The sequence below is a fragment of the Terrapene carolina genome, unplaced genomic scaffold, assembly GCF_002925995.2.
Source record: "Terrapene carolina triunguis isolate 2854851 unplaced genomic scaffold, T_m_triunguis-2.0 Scaffold131, whole genome shotgun sequence".
Taxonomy (NCBI): domain Eukaryota; kingdom Metazoa; phylum Chordata; order Testudines; family Emydidae; genus Terrapene; species Terrapene triunguis.
The window spans coordinates 2,811,768-2,834,418 of NW_020664482.1; the positions used below are offsets into that span (position 1 = coordinate 2,811,768).

A 22,651-nucleotide genomic window follows, 5' to 3' on the forward strand; every position below is an offset into this window, starting at 1 on the left:
CCATCCTGGAAGGCTTTATGGCAACTTAACAGCTGCTAGCTTCTTAAAAGTATTTTAGATTGCACTCCTTTACGAACTGTCCTTATTCTGCTTTGCTAAATAGATTTTTTTTGTGCAGAACATTAGTGGTAAACCTGTATCCACAACTTTAAGGTGGGTTGAGGCAGGAAGGAATTAACTTGACAGCCATGGAGCTGAAAGAATTGAGTAGAACATTTGGAAGGCAGTATTTATAGCTCGTAGATGGTGATGCATCATATCACATAGGTGGCCTGGCTCATACTTGACCTCTGAGGCTGCAATAGGGTAAAAATTCTTTACGGCCTAAGAGGGAGTTCCACTAAACTTGTGCCAAGGAGCAAAGACCCCTATCCCCTGGAGGAAGAACCTTCTCAAATGATATCTTCAGGGAAGCAGAATTGAAAGCAAGTTGCTTTCCCTTCCAAGGTGGGCTCCTGAGACAGTCTTTCCCACCTGTGTATGGTGGGAGTGAATGGGAGGGGTGATCTTGGGACTTAACACGGAACAGGAGCACCAGCAAGCCCATACTTCACTGCCACAGCGCACAGGAACTCGGATTTCATCTCTACTTTGCTTATAGCAACATTATCAAGTCTGCACATGAATAATCTTGGAAGGGGAAGGGTAGATGGTTCCGCTGGAAAGTCATAAAAGTTTACAAAATCCAAAGAACTAATCAATGGTCCGTATGCCTAAATTTGATGAATACCAATGGAAGAGAGAGAGAGACATCCTAGTTGAGGGGTATTCTTTCCCAAAGAACAGATGGACAGAAAAGTAAATCTCAGAAAAAAATATGCATCACCTACCTAGTTTCATAGATTCTAGGACTGGAAGAGACCTCGAGAGATCGAGTCCAGTCCCCTGCCCTCATGGCAGGACCAAATACTGTCTAGCCCATCCCTGATAGACATTTATCTAACCTACTCTTAAATATCTCCAGAGATGGATATTCCACCACCTCCCTAGGCAATTTATTCCAGTGTTTAACCACCCTGACAGTTAGGAACTTTTTCCTAATGTCCAACCTAAACCTCCCTTGCTGCAGTTTAAGCCCATTGCTTCTTGTTCTATCCTCAGAGGCTAAGGTGAACAAGTTTTCTCCCTCCTCCTTATGACACCCTTTTAGATACCTGAAAACTGCTATCATTTCCCCTCTCAGTCTTCTCTTTTCCAAACTAAACAAACCCAATTCTTTCAGCCTTCCTTCATAGGTCATGTTCTCAAGACCTTTAATCATTCTTGTTGCTCTTCTCTGGACCCTCTCCAATTTCTCCACATCTTTCTTGAAATGCGGTGCCCAGAACTGGACACAATACTCCAGTTGAGGCCTAACCAGGCCTATTGTTTCTGTGAACAATACTAACATAATGCAAGGAGCTTAAAGAGAAGCTTCTCATGAAGAAAAGAGCTCCCAAGCTCTGCTGAAGATCTCTTCAGTCTCATCCTTAGGCCAGTTGTACATTTCAAACTTTTTTGCCAATGTAGCTATATTGGTCAGGGTGTAATGAGGTCTGATTTTGAGACACAACTGTACTGGCAAATACCCTAGCGTACGTGTGGTTATACTGGCAAAACTACACTTTTGCAAACTTACTTGGGGGGTGAAGGCGAGGAGGGCTCAAATAAACTGTGTTTTTGCCAGCATCGTTTTGCTAGTATAGCCTGTCCACATGAGAAGCACTTTGCTCGCATAATATTTTGGTATATCTAAACCGGCAAAGCCTTTCAAGCATAGACCTGGTCTTAGTGGAAAGTGTCCTTATGGATTTTATTTACTTCTGCCCTGATCAGTGGCAAGGAACACAATGACTAACATGGACCTAAGCACACAGATCAAACTATTTGTCAGTTTCTGTCCCCTTCCAATGAGAGAGGTATTCTCTCTGTATGAAAGATGCACATTCAGGCTCCCCTTACTCCAAATGTGATGAAAAATAGTACAAGGCCTGTAATAAAAGCAGGCTTTCATTTTGTACCTGTGACTCTGCCAGATTCCATAGTGTCCCGATCCTGGGGAAGATTTGACAGCAAGATGGAGAGTTGGAAAATTCCATCCGAATTTTTAGCCTTCTAGAACCAGAAGAAACAAAGCTTCACGATTATCAGCTTGCTTCCTAAGGGGGAACAATTTGGCAAGCTGGGATTATCGCACAATCATATTTCTTTGCAAGTTAGACTGCGCATTTTAATAAACTGTTGGATTTTTTTCATAATAGGAGGAATGCTGCTTTTTAAAAAAAAAAAACAAAACCAGTGACCTGTCTCTCCGGGGTTTTAAAGAAAAAGAAAACAAAAAAATTAAATAAAAAAAAAAAAAAAAAAATTAGTTTCTTAGACATTATACCTCCTCTTCTGTCATACATGTTCTATGTATATTGGCATGGACTGAAACTGTGGTAAATGTCCTGTGCTTTATTCCTTGGTCCCAGTAGTACTAGGAACTGATTTTCTGGCACACATTGCTTATGCAAAATACATTCCTGGTTAGCAGCATTGGGGTAATTGACTTTTGGTGTTTAGAAATATCTTGTGAAAGAGTCATTACATTTTGATTATAGAACTGTATTCCAAATATATTAAATTTATAATCTAGCATGAATACATTTAATTCAAACTGAAATTTAGAAGGAATATCTCAGATGCCATGAACATACATGGGGGGGGGGATAGCTCAGTGGTTTGAGCATTGGCCTGCTAAACCCAGGGAACTGGCGTAAAAATCTGTCTGGGGATTGGTCCTGCTTTGAGCAGGGGGTTGGACTAAATGACCTCCTGAAGTCCCTTCCAACCCTGATAGTCTATGATTCTAAATCTTGAATTTCAGTAGCTGTCAGAGTTTTAAAGGATACGTAATGATCTGAATTTTAGAATGTTTTTGAAAGTATCAGCTTAAGAACTGCTTTAATATCTAGGATTAATGAGGTTAACACTGTGGAAAACTATTGCCCAGATCCTTTGCATTTGTGTTTCTTGATAAATATATTGGTGTCAATTGACTTTTGACCGGGAGAGCAGCTAGTTGTTTACTGACAACTGTTTATGTTGCTTGGAGAGGCTTAAGAGCTTGAATTCTTCTGGAGCTTGTCAAGAAGGTGATAGTGTGCATGGCCGTACATCTGGAACATTGTGTAATAGCAGGAGTTGCTAGGCATGGAAAGAAGGTTTGGAGAAGTAAATAGAAAAGATTGCAGCATGGAGGCACATTTACTTTACATCATGAGGCATTTGACTTTTTCCAGAAATGTACCCCAAAGCTAGAAGCTGCTTTTTCTATTCTATTGTGAGTTTGTTTGTTTTTTCTTGCTTTTAACAAGTTGATAGGGAAAGGTTGCTAGCTTCATCTAGCCACGGTATGGTTCACAGGTCCATTTCAAGTAGTCTTGTTAGTAGGTGGAGACACCTCCCTTCTTTGAACTCTTGTGCACCTGGTGAAGATAGCCTATTTTAGTTCATTTGGACTGCTTCCTTTTAGAGATTTGTTGTGTGGGTTGTCTTCCACGCCACACTTCTATGTACTGTCAGTGAAGGGAAACTTATTAAGCAACTGTTCTCTGAAGTGCAGTATACTGGAATTGCAATAACTAAATGAAGCAGAATACTGTGCTTCCAAGCATTGAGGCCTGGAGCTGTGCTATCTCCAGCTGTTGCCTTGTCTGATCTCCTGAGCAAAAGCAGGGTCTAGGCAGGCCAGTTCTAGATTGATGGGAGTTCCCCCTCCTCCACCCACAAGAGGAAGCAAAACCAAGGTACTTCAGGAAATGGTGTTGGTGATTCAGTAGATCACAATCTCTGAGGCCAAACAGATTTTCTAGCATGATTGATGCTAGGCAGGTCTCTTTTGTGAGACAGAAAGTAGAAGTCTTGACTACTTGTGGTACAAGTCTGGGTTTCAGATGGCTCTGAGGAAGAACAGTGTTTTGTAGATAAGCCGCACACTATTAATGGTCTGGTAGAACAATATTATAATCTTCTCTCCTAAGCAGTCTCTTCCCGTGTTTCATCCTCATAGGTCACCATAATATGCAAGTGATCTGACCCTAAAATGCATGGGAAGGCAGCTGGAGTGCCAGTAGAAAGAAATCTCATGCTGAGTCTGACTGGTTCTGATAGGGAAATTTTGAGGTTCTATGCCATGGCTGTACTGAAGGGGAAGAAGGACTTCTTCACTTCAGCTGTAGCAAATGCAAAAATGTGGATCAGCTAAACTGTTCCAGATGGCTAGCCTTGTTAATCCAGGTTGTCTCTGCTTGGTAACAACCAAGTATTCAACATTAGTGGAAGTATTTAAGTTGCTTCATGCGTAAGAATACTTCGATCCAGAGTGAATGTCTTTGTTGTAGGATAACACTATTGAGGGAGGGGGAAAACAGCAGGTGATGCTCACAGTGATCCTGGAAAGTGCCTGGGGAGCTTCAGAAAGCTGGACCCTTACCTTTTTTTGGCTGGTGCTGAGCCTGATATTGAAGGGAATTTTTGTGATCCCTCTCTGAGGGCAATGAGTAAGTATTGCTTAAGAGGATGATGATCATCCTCTACTGAAGAAACCATCTCTTGATGTTAACGTCTCTTCAATCTCTTTACTCTCTTGAATCCCCTTTTTGGAGGGAAGGTTATCAAAGGTTTGTAGTGAGGCAGCTTTAGTTGTACATCAAGTCTCGGGTTTGTGACCCATTCAGTCTGGTGTTAAACTTGTCTGTGATACAGAGCTTCTTAGTATTGAGTGATCAAGCTTCTGTGTTGATTCTCTCATGCTCTGTGTTTGTCAGGTCACTGAGATAGTAGACACATTCTACTGCATTGCCTCCAATGTCCAGGTGACCCCAGCTCTGTCTCCATTTTGTCAGGTTCTGCCGTTTGAATGCCTTAGGGGGAGCACTGGTGAGCTCCATTCACCTCATTGCTTCACCTGTGTGGATCATAATGCAAGACTGGGGCTCTTAGTGTGTGATTGCAACTCCGTTATGGATGGCGTAGGTTATCTGATGGACTCAACCCAGACAAGACTCAGATGTGAACTAAGGAGCTGGTAATATTTATATAGAGTTTTACATCCCTCAATCACAAAAGAGGGTCAGCATTGTTTTACAGATGGAAAATGGAGGCACAGAGGTGAAGTGACTTGTGAAGATTGCCTCATTATAGAAGGAGTTTGTCTGCTGTCTGTTTAGATGAACCTGAAGTTGCACAGGTGGAAATCTTTCAGCAACTTCCCTAATATGGACCCAACTCTAGTTCTTGGGCCAATGGGCATCAGATGATTTTTTTTAAATGTGTATATAATTACATTGTGCACCAGAGTTCTGCTTGAATTCTGTGTTCTCCTATGGCAGCCCAGACTGGCTGATGTCTCCTTCCAGCTGGTGGAGTTAGGAAAATGGCTTTTCCTGCTGTAAAGGATTTGCTATCTGTCAGTCTCTCATGGGCGAAATAAAACTTCTGCTAACTGCTCTGAGGCCTAGGCTATTTCCTTTCTCTTTCAGGTTCTAAAACTTACTGTGTCAGCTCTCTTCTTCCAAAATATCTAAAGTATTTACATTATAGACTGATTCCCTGCCAGAGACGGTCTTTTTGAGTTACAAGAGTACAAAACAAGTGAGTGTCACTATTTTGTGACCAGATGAGACTTTCCCAGAAATCTAGACTTCAGATATTCCTGTGCAAAACGTACATCTTTTGTATCTTAGACATAACCCACTGGAAATAGAAATATGAATGGAACCTTAATTATAAAATAGAGAACATTTGCATTGTGATAGTCAAGTGAAATAAGACTGCCTGCTTGGATGCAGAAGTCCAAGGTTAAAATTGATTGATTTTTTTATTCACAGACTAAATATAATACAAGTTTTCCTATTCTGTCTTGCCACTGTGCCTCATCCTTGACCTTGAATGTTGACTTCCAGGCATGAGTAGGCAATTCATTCTTCATGACCACCTAATCCTTGGAATCTGAGGTAGCTTTTACTCATTCACACCTGCTTGCTGGGTACTAGGCGGACAACCCAGCTTGTTTCATGTAAGGTATCCGATCCATTAGACTCAAAGCTGCATGTGTACACAGCTAAACCCCTGATGGTAGGGACTGTGACACTTAGAAGTGCTTGCCATACAGTGAAATACCTTCACCAGGAGCTATCTGCCTCCTGGCTGGGTGGAAGGTGGCTTGGGGGTTCCTCCCACTACTGTTTCTGCCTCCTGCTAAGCAGGTGAAGGAGGCTCCCAGCTCCTGCTGTTGGCACACTTCTTTCTGAGGCTCTCCTTCTCCCTTTGTGGTGGTGGTGCTGCTGCAATCTGGAAAACAGGTGAAGAGAGTTAAGGGAAGGAGAAATTTTTTTGATGGATTGGGTGGGAAACTATAACAAAAAAACAAAATACAACACCTGGGAAGCTAATGTGTTCTTGTTCCAGTTTCTTAGTTAAAAATAAAATGTAGTTCATTTCTCATGTCACCAGTCTCAGTTTGTAGGAAATTGGGCAGACTGAGTACACTACACTAGTGCACTCAAAGCGGGTCTCTACAAAAAAACACCTGGTAATCACTGGGTTAAATCTGTCAGTCAACTAGAATACCATCAGTTGTTCCTGACTGTCACCATATTTACTTGAAAGTACCAAAAAGAGAAATTTTAATCAAGTACTTTTAAAAAGAAATATAGACCTAGTTATTATGTTTCACTCAGTGTTTTACCATCATGACAAGACCAAATAATTGTGTCCAGCAGGGGGAGACAAAGAACAATTCTCATCAGAATAGGGAAACCGGTTTATATGCCTCTTCAGCAGCACAGGACTTCCCTGAAATCTCAGAATAAGCGCTGAACCCATTTTCATCCACCAAATATTCCTTTACTCAAACGCCTGGACTTCCTCCTCCCTCACGATATCTATCTTAGGTTCAGATTATAACAAAAATAATATTCAGACAACTTTCACTGTGGCTCATGGGAAGCCCTGAAGGCAGTCCTTGAAATAGCGTTCCTGACATGCCACTTAAAGCCTTTTCCTAAGTTGGCTACACTGATAATACTGGCTTATACTTTGTGGCAACCTAGTAACAGGTCCCGTACAGAGTTTTAGAAATGCGGCGTGTCTTAGTCACATTAAAGGAGCTGAAATCTTTGTGAAACCTGCATGAGAGCCCATATTTCTAACAGAAATATGCATGTAGACAAACCACCACCACCAACCCAATTTAAGAGGCAGACTACAGGACTTCCTATTCCATGTAGCAATAGATGAGTGCATGGGATTTTACAGGCAGATATAGTGAGGATGTCCTGGCCCTGTGGAACTTGCAGCCTAAACTTGGACACAAAGGACAGAAAACCGTGGAATAATAAGAGGGTGGAAAAGATACGGGTATACGAAATAAGGCTGCAGCTGGTCCAAGTGGGAGATAAAATCTTAGGGTGACCAGATGTCCTGATTTTATAGGAACAATCACAAATTTTGGGTCTTTTTCTTATATAGGCTCCTATTACCCCCCACCCCATCCCGATTTTTCACACTTGCTGTCTGGTCACCCTATAAAATCTGCTGCTTGCAATTTGCTTTTTAAATCTAATATAGAGCTAAACTCCTTTTTGATGCTATCAGAATTTATATCTAAATGGAAATGCATTTTTACATGCTCCAGTTTTATCTCTTTGTAAATTTTAGATTCACCTGTATTTTCAGTCCTGGATTAGTGCTGACAGGCTTTGAAGAAGTGAGTTTTTCAGGAGGGATGTGAATCAGAGGAGGATGGTGATTTGATGTACCAAGTAAAAGGGGTAAAAAGTGAGGAGTGTGGAAGAAAACTAAGGCAGCGGCTCAATGGGAAGCTTGTCCAGAGCATTTTACCCATTGACACCTTAGTGCTTGGTCTCTGGTTTAGTGTGTCTTCTGCAACAGAGGATGGCCTTATTAACATCCAGAGAGGTTTTGAATGGGAGTAAATGGGGCCTCCTTTCTCCTTTTCATGGATTCCTTAGTCTCCATATTATAGTAATCTGATAACTGATAAGAAAGAAATATGCATTGTGTGAAAAATTGGACTGTGGAAATCACTGCCATAGGAAGTGTACCAAGAATGTAGCAAGGGTCAAAAAAGGTTTGAACATTTATAGGGATATCAAGAATGTCCAGAGTTGTCATTATTAGTATCCCTTCTGAAAATTTTGTCCTTAAACCTCATGCTTTCAGGCTTACCCTAGTAGTTAGAGATTGCTTCTGTCCACACTGCCATTGGGGGTGAGCTTCCCAACCCAGGTAGACAGACTTGTGTTAGTGGGGCTTGCGCTAGCAAGCTGAAAATAACTGTGTGGATGTTGTGGCACTGGCAGAGGCTCTGGCTAGCCCCACAGGCTCGGACCAAGGGGTTGGGGTGGGCTTGAGCTTGGGTGGCTCTTCTGAGCCTCCACTGGTGCCACAAAATCTGCAGCTATTCTTAGCATGCCAACTTGAGTCTTGCTAGCATGAGTCTGTCTATCCAGGCTGGGAGTCTTGCTCCCAGCTGCAGTGTAGACATACCCTTAGGGACCAGGATGAGACCTCTTGTGGGGAGGCAGATTATACAACATCTGCCTACTGCAGGTTTTGCACCTTCCTCTGAAGCACCTGTTGCTGGCCACTATCAGAGACAGGATGCTGGACTAGATGTTATAGTTCCTGCTCCAAAGAGTTTACAATCTATCTTTGTTCTGTGTTTGTACCGCTCCTAGCACAGTGGGGACCTGGTCCATGACTAGGGCTGTATAGGCTTTATGGTAATAAATAATAACAGACAGGCCTTGGGTTTGATCCACTATGGCAATTTCTATGTTCACCAAAGAGAGAGGCTTTGCCTCACAACCACATCTAAATGCTTTCTGTAAGACTGTCACACCTACGCATGGGAGCACCCAAATGGCCTCCAGCATGTGAGAAGCAACAGACAGTGCAGTTGTTGGTCACCACAGCACTATCTCTTGAAGCCCTGCTGTAGTTTTGCATGGCTGGCTAGGAGAAAAGTCTCCAGTCACTTTTCCACAAGCACCCAATGCTTCAGATTTGGTTGACTGACAAGAAAACATGGCTGTCCCAGTGTTTGGACTGTGATCTTATTCTGACTTAATGAAATGTTGTTGGGACTATCTGAAGATATCCTTCTTATTCTGTTTTTGGTGATTGTACTGGCTTTCTACTTTTGGTTTTTTTTTAGTTTGTCTGTGACTTGGTTGTATGTTTAGTTTTGTTCTCAAGTGTAATATAAAATGTCACTCTTGCACCCAGTTTAAAGACTCGGAACTAAGACTAAATAACTATCTCAAAGACAAGTATACATTGTAATGCTGTGGTCTACCTTGTGTGAAATCTAGATGTGATCATTCAAAGTAGCACTAGTCTAGTCAAAAATAAATATATATGGAGATATACCTATCTCATAGAACTGGAAGGGACCTCGAAAGGTCATCGAGTCCAGCCCCCTGCCTTCACTAGCAGGACCAAGTACTGATTTTTGCCCCAGATCCCTAAGTGGGCCCCCTCAAGGATTGAACTCACAACCCTGGGTTTAGTAGGCCAATGCTCAAACCACTGAGCTATCCCTCCCCCTTTGCTGCTACCTGCTGTCTGAGACTGGAGATGATGATTTTGGTTCCTGGTTCCCTTTGAAGCTAGTAGAGAATAGCCTGATCAGGCTAGAAACATATACACTTGGGCCATGCATCCTACCTGCATCAGATGTGCTTTGTTCCATATATTGGCATGATCTTGTTTAAGTTCATTGCAGTGGCAGACTGTCCTGAAGGCAGTTCCCTTTTTATTTTCCCAGATATTGATGATAGCACTTCTACTTGCCCTGGACTTCTAGACTTTTTCCCCAGCCTGTTGCATGACTATACAGTTGGAAATTCACATAGTGCCAACACTTCCTTTCACTTTAGGGGATGCTTTGTGGGGAAATTCAGAGGTTAATTTTCCTGCCTGGCTGGCTCCTTCCTGTCTGTTGCTTATAGGAGCAGATGATTAGGCCCTTGCCTTTAATGCACAAGATATACTGTAATTTAGTAGGTCAACAGAAGTTGAGCTTAATTTTCTGATAACAATGTATTAATGCATAGCAATACCACATAACTTTACCAATGCTAGTGGGGGGGAATGTGGATGATCTGCTTTTTGGGGAATGAGGAGGGTTAGTCTTTGACAATAAGTAAAACAACTCGTTTACAATCTTTCCTTTCCTTTCTTTTTTTCTAGAACTATAGAGCAGACCCAGAAGAACTGTTCACAAAATTAGAACGCATTGGAAAAGGCTCATTTGGTGAAGTCTTTAAAGGAATTGATAATCGAACGCAGCAAGTGGTTGCTATAAAAATCATAGACCTTGAGGAAGCGGAAGATGAAATAGAGGACATACAGCAAGAGATAACGGTCTTAAGTCAGTGTGATAGTCCTTATGTAACAAAATACTATGGATCATATTTAAAGGTAATGTATACCATTGCTCCAAGTTCACTGGGAAAGTCTTATCCTGTCTTTTAATTGTTTTGAAAGCCGCAATTTAAGAAAATTCAAAGTTAAAGAAGCACTGTCCTGTCAACTTGAATTTTTTTGGAAAAAAGACTAATAAGTTTTCTGGCAGTGGATAGAGCACCTTATCAGTATTCCGCTGTGGGTCTTCTTTCAGTGCTTTTATTCAGGTTTTCTGATCCTGCTGCCAATGTTTTTTGAAGGGTCTTTTGGAATGTCTCAGAGCCACAGTAAAAAAAATAAAATGTGCTGGGGCTTGCCGCCCCCCAACAACTTTGGGTTGTCTACAGGTGTCTTCCCTTTCGTCGACCTTGGCAGGCAGCACTACAACACTGAAACTTGTGGTCCTTCCCACTTCCTCTGCATCTCCCAGTGAGTGATGCTCTCCCCCTCCCCCGCCCCCCATATACTTGTCTCTCTGCCTGGCTGCTCTTGCTGCAGGAGTTGGCTTTGAGACAGAAGATCGCTACTATCTCACCCAGGCCAGGATTCTGGGTCCTGTGAAGGGAGCTGGGCAGAGGATCTCTCCTGCTGCTACTGTTGCACTTGGCCTCTGGGATTCTTTGCCCCATATAGGGGTCTCACGTTCCATGGCCCTGTAGGGGCTCTCTCAGATGTGTTCCTTCTCTCCCCAAGCCACTTGTTCATTTGGTCTGGTGCTTGCGAAGAAAAGATGCCCTCATAGGCAAAATTTTGATGCTACAGAAGCTCTGTTGTTACAGGTAAATACTAATCAAGGTTTTAGGAAGAGTGTGTACGTGAGTAGTGCATGGGTGCTGTTTTCAGCTAGTGCGTGAGACAGGAAGTGACCATTAGCAAAACAGCAGAACTATCTATACACAAAGTGCTGTCAAATGCACAAAATAAACAAACTAGAGGAAAGTTAGGGAAATCTCTCTTCTGCTTACTTTTCAGTTTTACTAAACGTTACTTAGTGACCTATAATAGGTACAAATTTTTAGACAGAAATGGGATTTTTTTGTTTTTGTTTTTAATGTTACCAAGGTCATTTTTAAGACTGAAGCCATTGGCAGCATTCTAAAGGAGTGCTCTTTTTAGTAAAGCCAGCAGGTTAGCTCAGACTCTATGTTTAGGGCATTCTTGAAATTCAGATTGTTCCAAAGACAGTAACTGGTTTCTTCGAGACGTTGCATTATTGTATGAGCTCTGTCTCTTTAAGAGCGTTGATATAGGAGCAGGTTACTTGGAGAACTAGTTCTTCTGTAGTGTTCAGGTTTTTTCTTTTGGTTTAAATTGCCAAAGCATCCTAATCTAACTTGCCTACTAAATGCCTTTGGCTTTTAAAAATCGTGTACGCCAAGGAGCTGATGCTCAGTTTGACCCAAAGATAAAGCCATGGAGGCTTTGTTGTTTCCTTGGCTGTTCCCTATTCCATGGGCTTGTTTTCCCCCATCAGAAGTGGATACACGTCGTCAGTATGGTTGTCTTCAGCTGCCTTGTTCTTAAAGGGTGTAATTACTGGTGTATAGCAATAAGGCTCCGAGCTTGCCTACTCATGCTCTATTGTCTTAGCAGCAGCAGGTTCTTCCCCCAACTTCCTGTGAATCCAGCTGGGAAAGCCCCCATTAGAGCAATTTTATGGGTACTGGTGTAGCAGTCTGCCCCCAGTTCCTTATTTCCCCATGCTTACCTGAGTGTCATCCAGCCGTGAATCTGCCAAACTTAGTCTTCTGAGTTTTAGGCACCCAGAAGGCCAGATGTTTGCCCTGAAGAGCAAACAGATAAAGATAAGTGTGTTGGTGAAAATACTCTACTTTTGAGTCCTGTGTCAGATTTCTCCATGGTGCATAGTTTTCACAAACTCTAAACATAGAAATAATTTACTTAAAAAAAGTTAGTTTTGTAAGCCATGAATACACAAAGAGTTTGGAGAGATGTATCTTTTTGTACTAATGCTATTTTTTTAAAAAGTAGGTATTAGGGGAAAAAACATACCCCAGATCTGGGAAAGCTAAATATGATTTATACTTCTATATTCATGAGCTTTAAAAAAAAAAAAAAAATGTAAACACACCCATCACTGTTGAAGTAGCCTTGAAGGGTCTAACTCAAACTTGTCCTAAGCATTGTTACTCAAGTCTTTCACACTTTAAAAAGCAACAAAGAGTCCTGTGGCACCTTATAGACTAACAGATGTATTGGAGCATGAGCTTTCATGGGTGAATACCCACTTCGTCAGACGCATGGGTCTATAAGGTGCCACAGGACTCGTTGTCGCTTTTTACAGATCCAGACTAACACGGCTACCCCTCTGATATTTCACACTTTAGTATCTTCCTCTTTTCACACAGTAGTATAAAGGGGGGCGGGGGGAGGATTTTCCCTCAATGCTCTAGCAGTTGTAAACTTTTGGCTGGAATTAGCTTAATATTTTTATTCCAAAAATTGCTGGCAAATACAGAACTACTATTGCAGCAATATTTTCCTTTCCAGCTTGAGTGCCTTCAGTTTTCCATTACTATAATGACTCAGTAAATTCTGAAGTCTTTAAAGATTAATCCTAGCCTAATAGCTGCTTTTCAGACTTCCTAAATTCTCTTCAGGAAAAAATAAACTTCTCTATATTGTCTGAAGGGTTTTTTGTAGTTTGGTTAATGCCTAGCTCCTTCTTGAAAAATCCCTTTAAGAATGGGATCAACAAAGATTTTCCCCATCCAGCTTGACTAGCATGATCAGTGGCTTCACGGGCTGACTACTCCCTGCAGTTAGATGAGTAAATACATCTATAGATGTGTGAGAGAGAGACTGTTACCTTAAAGGGACTCCGTCAATACAATTTTTGTTTAAAATTAACACATTTCAGAAGAAAAACTCTGATAGGACCCCTTAAATGATGTCTTGGTTTAGGGAAAAAAATTAAAGGTTTTGTTAGTCCCCAACTACTAATTACAGGGATCTTTTTAGTGGGAGAAAGAAAAGTACTGGCAGTGGCATAGAGTGGGCACAGTGTTGCCAAATGGATTAAACATTTTTTGCTACTTTTTAGTTTTAGTAATTACAGGCGTTTTTAGAAGGAAACGAGATTTTCATACTGATCTTTTTAAATGACTTGGTATCTGCCACAGATCATTGTCTTATTCCAAAAATGGCTGTTGTGCCAGAAAAACCTTGATGAGATTCTGCTTTTCTGATGCTTTAGATAGCTATGCCGGGGAACTATGAGACATAGTAAAATGCTTGTGGTTGTAAACTAAAAAGGATTTTGTATGTGAAGGTCTAAACAAACCTTAAAGCAATGTGAATATGTTTTAACACCTCTTGTTGCAACAAGGGTGATATACTGGCACCATGGAAGCCAATGAGGCAAGGATTTCACCCAAAGCGTTGAAATAATGTTATCACAAGAATCTGTGTTGATGAAAACTGTATTAATTTTGTATTTAGAGATCAGCAGAAATAATCCTGGAAACAGAAGTTTTATTTTGGATCTTAAGCTTTAGCACTATATTAGTGTTCTTACTAAACTAAAAGGTCGAATTCCCCTTACCCCCACACTTGCTGTTTTCTTCTAAATCCAGAAAAATAAGACGAAATTGACCATTATTCGAGTTCCCTAATAAAGAGAATAATGCCATAGTGTATCCAGTCTCTGACTGGGAAGGTTCTGAATACGTGGATGTCCAGTAGAACCATAGAGGGTAGGGTCTTTCTAGCCAATCCACATTCCTTCAAGTCATGCCTATGAAATAGATGGTAATCTAAACTGGTTTCTATTTTAAAATGTGTTTTTTCCTTCCTAAAGGTGAAAACTGCTAACATTAGAAGTCCCTTGTATGTTGGGGTTTGTCTGTATTAAAAAGCTTGCACCAGTGAAATTGAAGTGTTTTAAAAACTGCAGTGAACACTCCTAATGTAGATGCATTTAAACTGGCTTAATTCACACTTTAACTGGTTCAGCTTAGTTCAGTAATACAGACCAAGTCTTGGTCCCTAGATGCTATTCGAAAAATGTTGCAAATGACATAAGCAAGGGTCCTAACACTTCATGGGCTTGCTGTCACTTCCATTCCTATAGAAAAGGGGGAATTGAGTCTGGGCGACTGGGATTAACAGTGAGAGAACTAACTGCAGACGAGTTCCCTTTTTCTCAGAGAACACAGAATTTTGCCTCTGTCCTGCAACCTTGTGTGATTGCTTTATAATAAACCTAACTATTGGGGATCTTTTTTTTTTTTTTTAATCCTTCTCACCTCTCATCCTCCGTGTACTTAGATTTTAAGCTTTTCGAAACAGGCATCTTCTCTTCTGCACTGGATCCTTTACAGTGTCTTTTTTTGCAGCTCGGGAGGCAGAACCAGACTTGTGACTGGCAGGAAGGGAGTGGCCCAGCCTCTGATTGCGCTGCTGGCTTTATCTTGTTAGCTGCAATTACGTTTTTCCAGACTCTTCCTGCTGCAGAGCAGAAACTGAAACAAAAACGGGTGTCTTTATTCATACGATTTGACTTACTGTATTTTAAACTTTTGCTGGGCTACGTACACTCTTTCTATAAGCTCCTCTTATACTGAGTTAACGGGCTGCACCCGGTCTACAGCTTGCATATCAAACTGAAAGTATGGACAGATGACCACCAGGAGTACGTCTTGTCTTGTTTTTAAACTTGTCTAACTGTTAGACATTTTAGTCTTTAAAACTATGAGTACAAGATAAGATCTGCTTCCTTAGTGACTCTTGAGGTGAAATTGAATCCAGTTTCCAGACATTGTGACAAAAGAGCAGACCCTTAAACAACCCAACATTTTTGAAGTAGAAACAGTTGTCTTCATTTGAATGGTTACTTATTAATTTTCCTTGAAACATGGAGAAAAACTTCTAGTTGCTATTGAGTTAACCATAACAATTTGAAATCCTAGTTGTTTTTATTAAACTTTTAGTGGTGCCCTCATTGTCCTTTGAAAGTTTGAACTAGTCTCTAACTATGATGAGCGAGATCATTAGACTGTCCCTAATGTATCTAGGATGACTTAAGATCATTTACTCAAATACTGCATTGTAATGAAGAAGCAGAGTAAAAGTTGTGCACTTTCATAACGACTTTCTCACTTTCTGATCCATGAATGCTTAATTGTGCAGCCTCCCAGCTGTATTAACAAAGTTTTTACATGTAATAAGTTTTAAATTTGTAATATAATTTTAGCCCTTTATATGATGGTGTAGAGTAGATTACAGGGGTTGAATTTGTCTGGTAACCAGTACTTTACCCTGGTGGCTGCAGATCTAAGCTTTCATTGTATTATAAAAAAAAAAAAAAGAGATTCAAGCACTTATGATTGTAGCGAGAACCTTCCAAAGTGGACAGTGTAAAGCAATGCAGTGAAGGCTGCCTGAGAGGAAGACAGCTGAAAAATAGACAGCTGAGAGGTGTCTGTCATCTCAGTGAGGCTTTTCCTGAAGCCTGATCATTCAAATGTCAAAATTATAAACTATCACTTCTAATCAAAGCCTGCAAGAAAGAGGGATAATAGTCCTGTAAGAGCTACAAGTCTTCATGTAGCATCTTCTTAGCAATACAAGCAGAGACGAAGCTTGGGACAGTGCCTCCACTTATTTTCAGTCTGACTCCTGTAGATATAAATCTTCTCTGAAGCTAGATGATTATAAAATATTTGCTTGATGGTGTTTCTCCTCCCCACCAACCCTCGTGTTGGAAGCTAGAAATCAAATGTTTGATTCTGTAGTTCCTATCATGGCCAACACTTACTCATTTTTATTCGAGACTAAGACCAGCTCTAAGTTATCTGCAGTTATTACTGGTTTAATTTGTAGTATTATTATTTACACTTGTAGGAGCACCCAGAGACTCCAGTCACAATTGAGGCCTCATTGTACTAGGTGCAATACAAGAACATACAAGGACATGCCTCTTGCCCCACAGCATGTGCATATGCATGCGCTTTCTATATGTATATATTTTCTTGGCCTAAAATAGCTGGAAAGAAGGATTCTCGTATGCCTGGGTGAAAATTAGACATGCTCAGTTATACTGAATAGTAGTGATTTCTTTGCGACATTATTTTAAAAACACAGCACTTATTCATTTTCGCTATTCAGTGTTTTCAAATAACAGTAAAAGCCATCCAAACATATCTGTGAGACCACAGTGTTTGCCTGAAATTTGAGTTCATTACAAGTTTTTTCCCAACTTACAAAGTTGGGCTTTATGAATAGTGCTAAAATTAGCGAGCCCTTCCCTGCTGATCTCATAATATTGGAATAGACTCATAATATAAATGCTGGGTTTTTTTTTAAATTCAGTATGTCTTAACAAAATGTACCCTGTTCAGTAACTGGACATGGTGCATTCAAAAACTGCACCTTTATTTGCTTGTTGGGTTTCCTTTAGGTTTTTATAAATTTTCAGGAAATGGAGTAAGGGAAAAGCCAACATAGAGCATAGAAAGGCTTTTGAAGGTAATGATATCATAAACTGGAACTGTATTGGGCTAGTGCTAGTAAATGAATTGCTTGAGATTTACACAGCAGACTGTAATATTGTAAATTGACTTATTTTTGTTGTTTTCTTACTAATGAATGTAGTGGGTATCTTTCTTCACCATCCCAATATTTACAAGAACTGCAGCCCATAGATTTTGCTCATGTCTTAACACTTGAGCCTTTTTTCATGGAAGTGTAGGAAAAAATGGAATAAAATGTGTTTGCAGTTGTATATTAGTAGATCTGACATCAGATTCTTGCTCTGTATGAACCAACCATCTTCTGAAACTACAGACTAAGGGCTACCTCCGCATCCACAAATGATTGTCTTAAGAACTTCTGACTTCCTGTACATGGAACTTCAGAGTGATTACTCAGTACTGAAGGAGCTGGTACTGTAATACATGGACATCTCAACAGATTAAATGCCAAGAATTTCTAGGCTTTCACCTAAATTTATGAACTGGGAGTTGAGGATGAAATGGGCCTTCAACTGGTGCTAGTGAGGTCTGCTTGGTTGCTGAGAAGCAAGTTCTCAAGAATGCACAAATGAAAGGTGCATCTTAATATTATCATATCTGACCTCTGAATGGACTTTTATCTTTATGTAGACAACAATTAATTTGCTTTGGTCTAAGGTCCAGGATTAGTCTTCTCCTGTACCACATTATGTAGGACTGCTTTGCATTACAGTAGTAGAGCCACTTTCACAGTGCCAGAATGACTTCACTGTGGGAATGTCTCAGATGTGCTAGGTACCATATAAACGTGTAGGAAGAGACGAGCTCTTCTTCAAAGAGTTTAGGTACATTATTTAGCTACTGGTTGAAGGCTCTTTTCTACAGCAGAGGGCACATGAGCCATACAGCAATAGCCAAGTAATGCACAAGAAAATTGTTTCGGGTGAGCCTATTTCAAATGGCACCAATAATTCTTAGCTGCTGAGGACTTAGTTGTCTGATTTGCTTTATAGATGACTGGATACATCTGAAGCAACAGTTTAGTCTGTAGCTTACTGATGTACCTGAATCTGGCAGCTACATCCTCTTCTTGTTGCTGTTTACAAGTATCTCCAAGGGCATGTTCAATCTCTCAACTTCTGTGGAAAGGGTTTTTGAGAGTCATGCAGAATATAGGACTCAAAAGGGATTCTTAGTATAGTGTACTGACTGAATGGATTAAAAAAAACACACTGAATCTAATTTGAATGACAGTAACCATGTCAGAGTCGCAAAAATTCTCAACCTTTGTAATTCCTTACAATTCAGTATGTAGTTTTTGACTCAAGTGATATATTTCAATAAATTTCATTCAGGTGTGTGCTGAAAAAGTGTGTGGTCTTTTTATTTTCATGTTACTAATTTTTAGTGCAAAAACCTAGAACTGAAAAGAAGGGGATATTTTCGCTTAATTCTGGTGGTGCTGAAAAAAATTTTTAAAAGTATTTTCCTGTTTGTTAAACCATATTGCTTCATCTAATAGCACCGTAGATATAAAATATGAAAAGTTATTATTGTGCTCAGAAATAGAAATTAAATTAATTGTCTTTGGTAGCCTGAGCATTCTTGGAGGAAATGCTGCTGCCTGTTAGTGTCTCTTGCCAAATATAATGAAGAATAAATTTATAGTTACTGGACTGTTGCATTTGGGGAGGGGTCTGTTATTTAGGTACACTGCGTTAATAGTACCTTGAAATAAGTGATCGTGTTTTCCAGTGCAGTAAAAATAATTCTTTACAACGTTCAAACCATTTTATGTGCCTAGTCTCTCACCATATTTCTTTATTTATAGGGCACAAAGTTATGGATAATAATGGAATACTTGGGTGGAGGATCAGCTTTAGATCTTGTAAGTATTATAATTTAGTGCAGCTTGTTGGCTTCTTAAAGTAGCACTTAAACTATTTTTCTTATTAAGCAGAGGAACATAATAATACTTGAAGAGTGTGGTCCCTGTTGGAAAAAGTAATCTCAATTCCAGAGCGGTGTTCTAGTGAAGAAAAATGTCTTTAACTAAAGATTATTTAGATGTTGGCTGTTCGTGCTCATCTTTGGGTTCATATCCACTCTCGTTCTTTTTGCCAGCAGTCAGGTTTTATGTTTATTCCGTTGTGCATTTGTATATCTTCTTATGAAGTTTGGACTCTGGAGGTAGTTAATGTTGTTTTAGTCCTGCTGTATGACATTCCTAAAAGTGTGAATATGTGCCCTGGTTATGCTAAACAACTTTTCCTACTCAATGAGTTTGCATGAAGGTTTGTTATTTCACTGTTTCTAAATGCTGAGAAATGGTGTAAAGTTTCCTAACTTACCATATCATTTTTTTTAAAAATTTGGTTTTATTAGGAAAAAATTTATCCTTGCTTCCTTCTTTCAAAGCAGACTATTTATGACACTGGAGTACATAAACTGTTTCTCTTGCAGTGGGTCTTGGGAATGTTGTGTGCACATAGAGTGCAGTTAATATTAAAGGTACAACTGAGTTGGGTTTTCTATTTTCAACAGTTTAAATTTAAACATACAAAGTGCCTTTTTCTTAAGAGAGATGTAGCATTCATGAAAGAAGCAGCTTAGGGGGTGCTAGAAGAGCACAATCCTCTGTGTGGTAATGTGTGGTTTCCCCAGTAGAGCCGTCCCTCAGCTGCAAACTTGAGAAGACCTGCCCTTTCCTGTAAGATAATAGAGCCACAGTGCTTCTGTTTCTTCGCTTCTGGAATTTGAGGACCAATTCTGTAGTACCATAGATGATTTTTTTCCCATATGTTCATTACAAAGTGTGCGTGTGCTTAACTTTTTTTACAAGTTGTTCCTATGACTTGATTTAAACTTGTTTATGGAATTCTGAGGTAATAACTCAACAGCTGGAACAAAAAAACATAGTGAAAGTGTCAGTGAACAATTGTCAGGCGCTCTGGAACTAAGCTCTTTATTAACTCAAAAAAAAAAAAATTCCTTTTAGCCATTGTGGTGGGTTGAGAAATCTTTCAAAAGAGTGAGCCAGGTGTACATGGATGCATTGTTTGTGGAATCTGCAGAAATCATGAAACAGCCCTCGCTTTCCCAACTGGCAATATCTCCACTTACTCTCTACAACCTTTTCTACAATATGGTGATGTAAAAAATCTGCAACAAATTAAAAACATTGGGACAATGAAATTAATGGAATTGATATCAAAATAAATAATGCAAAGAGTGTACTATTTGTATTAGTTTTTCATGGTTAAGTGAATTGTAAAAGGTAAAACCTCAGTTTCTTTGAGGTGCAGAATTTCTAGTTTATAAGTGCTGCAGAAACCAGGAACTTTTGCAGTTAACTCCAGTTTTCAGTGTAGTACATGGCTGGGTGGGGAGAGTCTTGTATACTGTTTACCCTTTTACCATTGAAACATTCCTTAAGTTATATAGCAGTATTACTGTGAGCATTACTAAAACTGCTAGGATCCACTCCTGCAGTAGCTGTGACCCAGTATTTTTAATCGACACATACAGTGAATCTTTTCATTTTGTGCATTCTGTTAAAGAAACTTTTTATAGCAAAAAAGTTGAAGTTTCAAACATACGGTAGCTACATTTTAATAAATGACAAGGCAGGGATTAAGGATAAGATAGGGAGTATTGTTTTAATTGTAATGTTTCCCTCTAAAGCTACGGGCTGGTCCATTTGATGAATTCCAGATTGCTACTATGCTAAAGGAAATCTTGAAAGGTCTAGACTACCTACACTCGGAGAAGAAAATTCACAGGGATATAAAAGGTGCATAAAACTTTAAATATTAACTTAATTTCTTTTAAAGTAATAGCAGCAGTGTGATAAACTACATTTTACTTCACCTCTTTTCCCTTCCCTCCAGCTGCCAATGTGTTGTTGTCAGAGCAAGGAGATGTTAAACTTGCTGATTTTGGAGTTGCTGGGCAGCTGACGGATACACAAATTAAGAGGAATACCTTTGTAGGCACACCATTTTGGATGGCCCCTGAAGTTATACAGCAGTCGGCTTATGACTCAAAAGTAAGTATTACTAGAGAAATAGTTCTCTTATCACTGCAGCTTCAGAAGAAATTAGTTTGACTTCTGCTTTTGAGTTTTGAATTGTATGTAAATTACAAATAGTTTATTCATTTTATATTTTACTATAGAACTGTAATAATCATGTGACTGACTTTTTAATTTTATTGCCACACACCATAATGACAAGTAGGTGTTTGTGTAAGCCAGGGGTGGGCAAACTTTTTGGCCTGAGGGCCACATCTGAGTATGGAAATTGTATGGTGGGCCATGAATGCTCACAAAATTGGAGGTTGGGGTGTGGGAGGAGGTGAGGGCTCCAACTGGGGGTGCGGGCTCTGGGGTGGGTCCAGAAATGTGGAGTTCAGGGTGTAGGAGGGGGCTGCGGGTTGGGGTGTGTGGGGAGGGTGGGGGCTCGGGGGTGGGGCTGGGGATGAGGGGTTGGGGGTGCAGGAGGGTGCTCTGGGCGGGGACCGAGGGGTTCAGAGGGTGGGGGGGGTCAGGGCTGGGAGTTGGCACATGGGAGGGAGTCAGGGGTGCGTGCTCCAGGCAGCGCTTACCTCAGATAGCTCCCAGAACCAGCTGCATGTCCCCCCTCTGGCTCCTATGTGGAGGCGCGGCCAGGCAGCTCTGTACGCTGTCCCGTGCACAGGCACTGTCCCTGCAGCTCCCATTGGCTGCAGTTCCCGGCCAATGGGAGCTACGGGGGCGGCACTTGGGTTGGGGGCAACATGCGGAGCCCCCTGGTTGCCCCTACGCATAGGAGCCGGAGCAGGGATGTGCCTCTGCTTCCGAGAGCCATGCGGAGCCGCGGCACATGAGGAGTGGGGCAAGCCCCGGACCCTGCTCCCCAGCGGGAGCTCGAGGGCCAGATTAAAACGTCTGAAAGGCCGGATGTGGCCCCCGGTCTGTAGTTTGCCCACCCCTGGTGTAAGCATTTAATTCACATTTGTTGTAGCTTGAGTGATAGACGTACAAGGGTATGGAAAGTTTGCCAGTGAATAACTTATATAACATTGTCAGAGAAAGCACATGGAAACTCTGTATACTGCATAAATAAAGACAGCACGGTCCTACCTCTGCAAAAGTGCAAGAGCTCTGTAGGGTTCCTGAAAAGCCACCAAGTGAGCTGAAAATTGTCATTTTAGATTAATTTCTTTGGAGCAAATCCCCCCAGGATACTGTCAAGGTGCCAGATGTTTTTGTTTCCATTCCGTGCTCTATTATTGCTATTGCAATCAGAAGGGAAACTTTCAAAGATTAAAAAATGACCAGTGGGAACCTGCTTTTCAAAAGGAGCAGAGTGAAAAATGGTGACTGAGAATTTACTGCTCCATTAGCTTCTAAAGGTATTGCAGTCTTTGCAGGAATTTCCAGAGTACAAGTGTATATCCATGAGTACTGACTAGATGACCTAATAGAGCTCTTCTGTCTCTATTATCTATAGTTCTGTGGTCTATATTGCTGTGCCTGGGAAGTAATATGTAAGCAGAAACCTAAAGTATTTTTATAAACATTTTTGAATGTAAAGTTTTTTAAAGGGTCTCCTGAGGACAGTGGTTTTCAACCTTTTTTCATTTGCAGATCCCTAAAAAATTTTGAATGGAGGTGTGGGACTCCTTTGGAAATCTTAGACACAGTCTGTGGACCCCTAGAGGTCACTGTTCTGTGGTAA

The 22,651-nt window shown here is 40.6% G+C and overlaps 1 protein-coding gene across 2 annotated transcripts in view; it reads left to right on the top strand.

Moving 5' to 3' along the window:
* The window catches only part of STK26 (serine/threonine kinase 26), a 58,606-nt gene that overhangs the window by 26,564 nt on the left and 9,391 nt on the right, over positions 1–22,651 (top strand). For both annotated transcript variants that reach the window (XM_026653078.2, XM_026653079.2), the window contains exons 3-6: positions 10,243–10,473; positions 18,763–18,819; positions 20,616–20,724; positions 20,822–20,979. In XM_026653078.2, the coding sequence (XP_026508863.1) occupies positions 10,243–10,473; positions 18,763–18,819; positions 20,616–20,724; positions 20,822–20,979 (555 nt within the window). The remainder of the gene's footprint in view (positions 1–10,242; positions 10,474–18,762; positions 18,820–20,615; positions 20,725–20,821; positions 20,980–22,651) is intronic.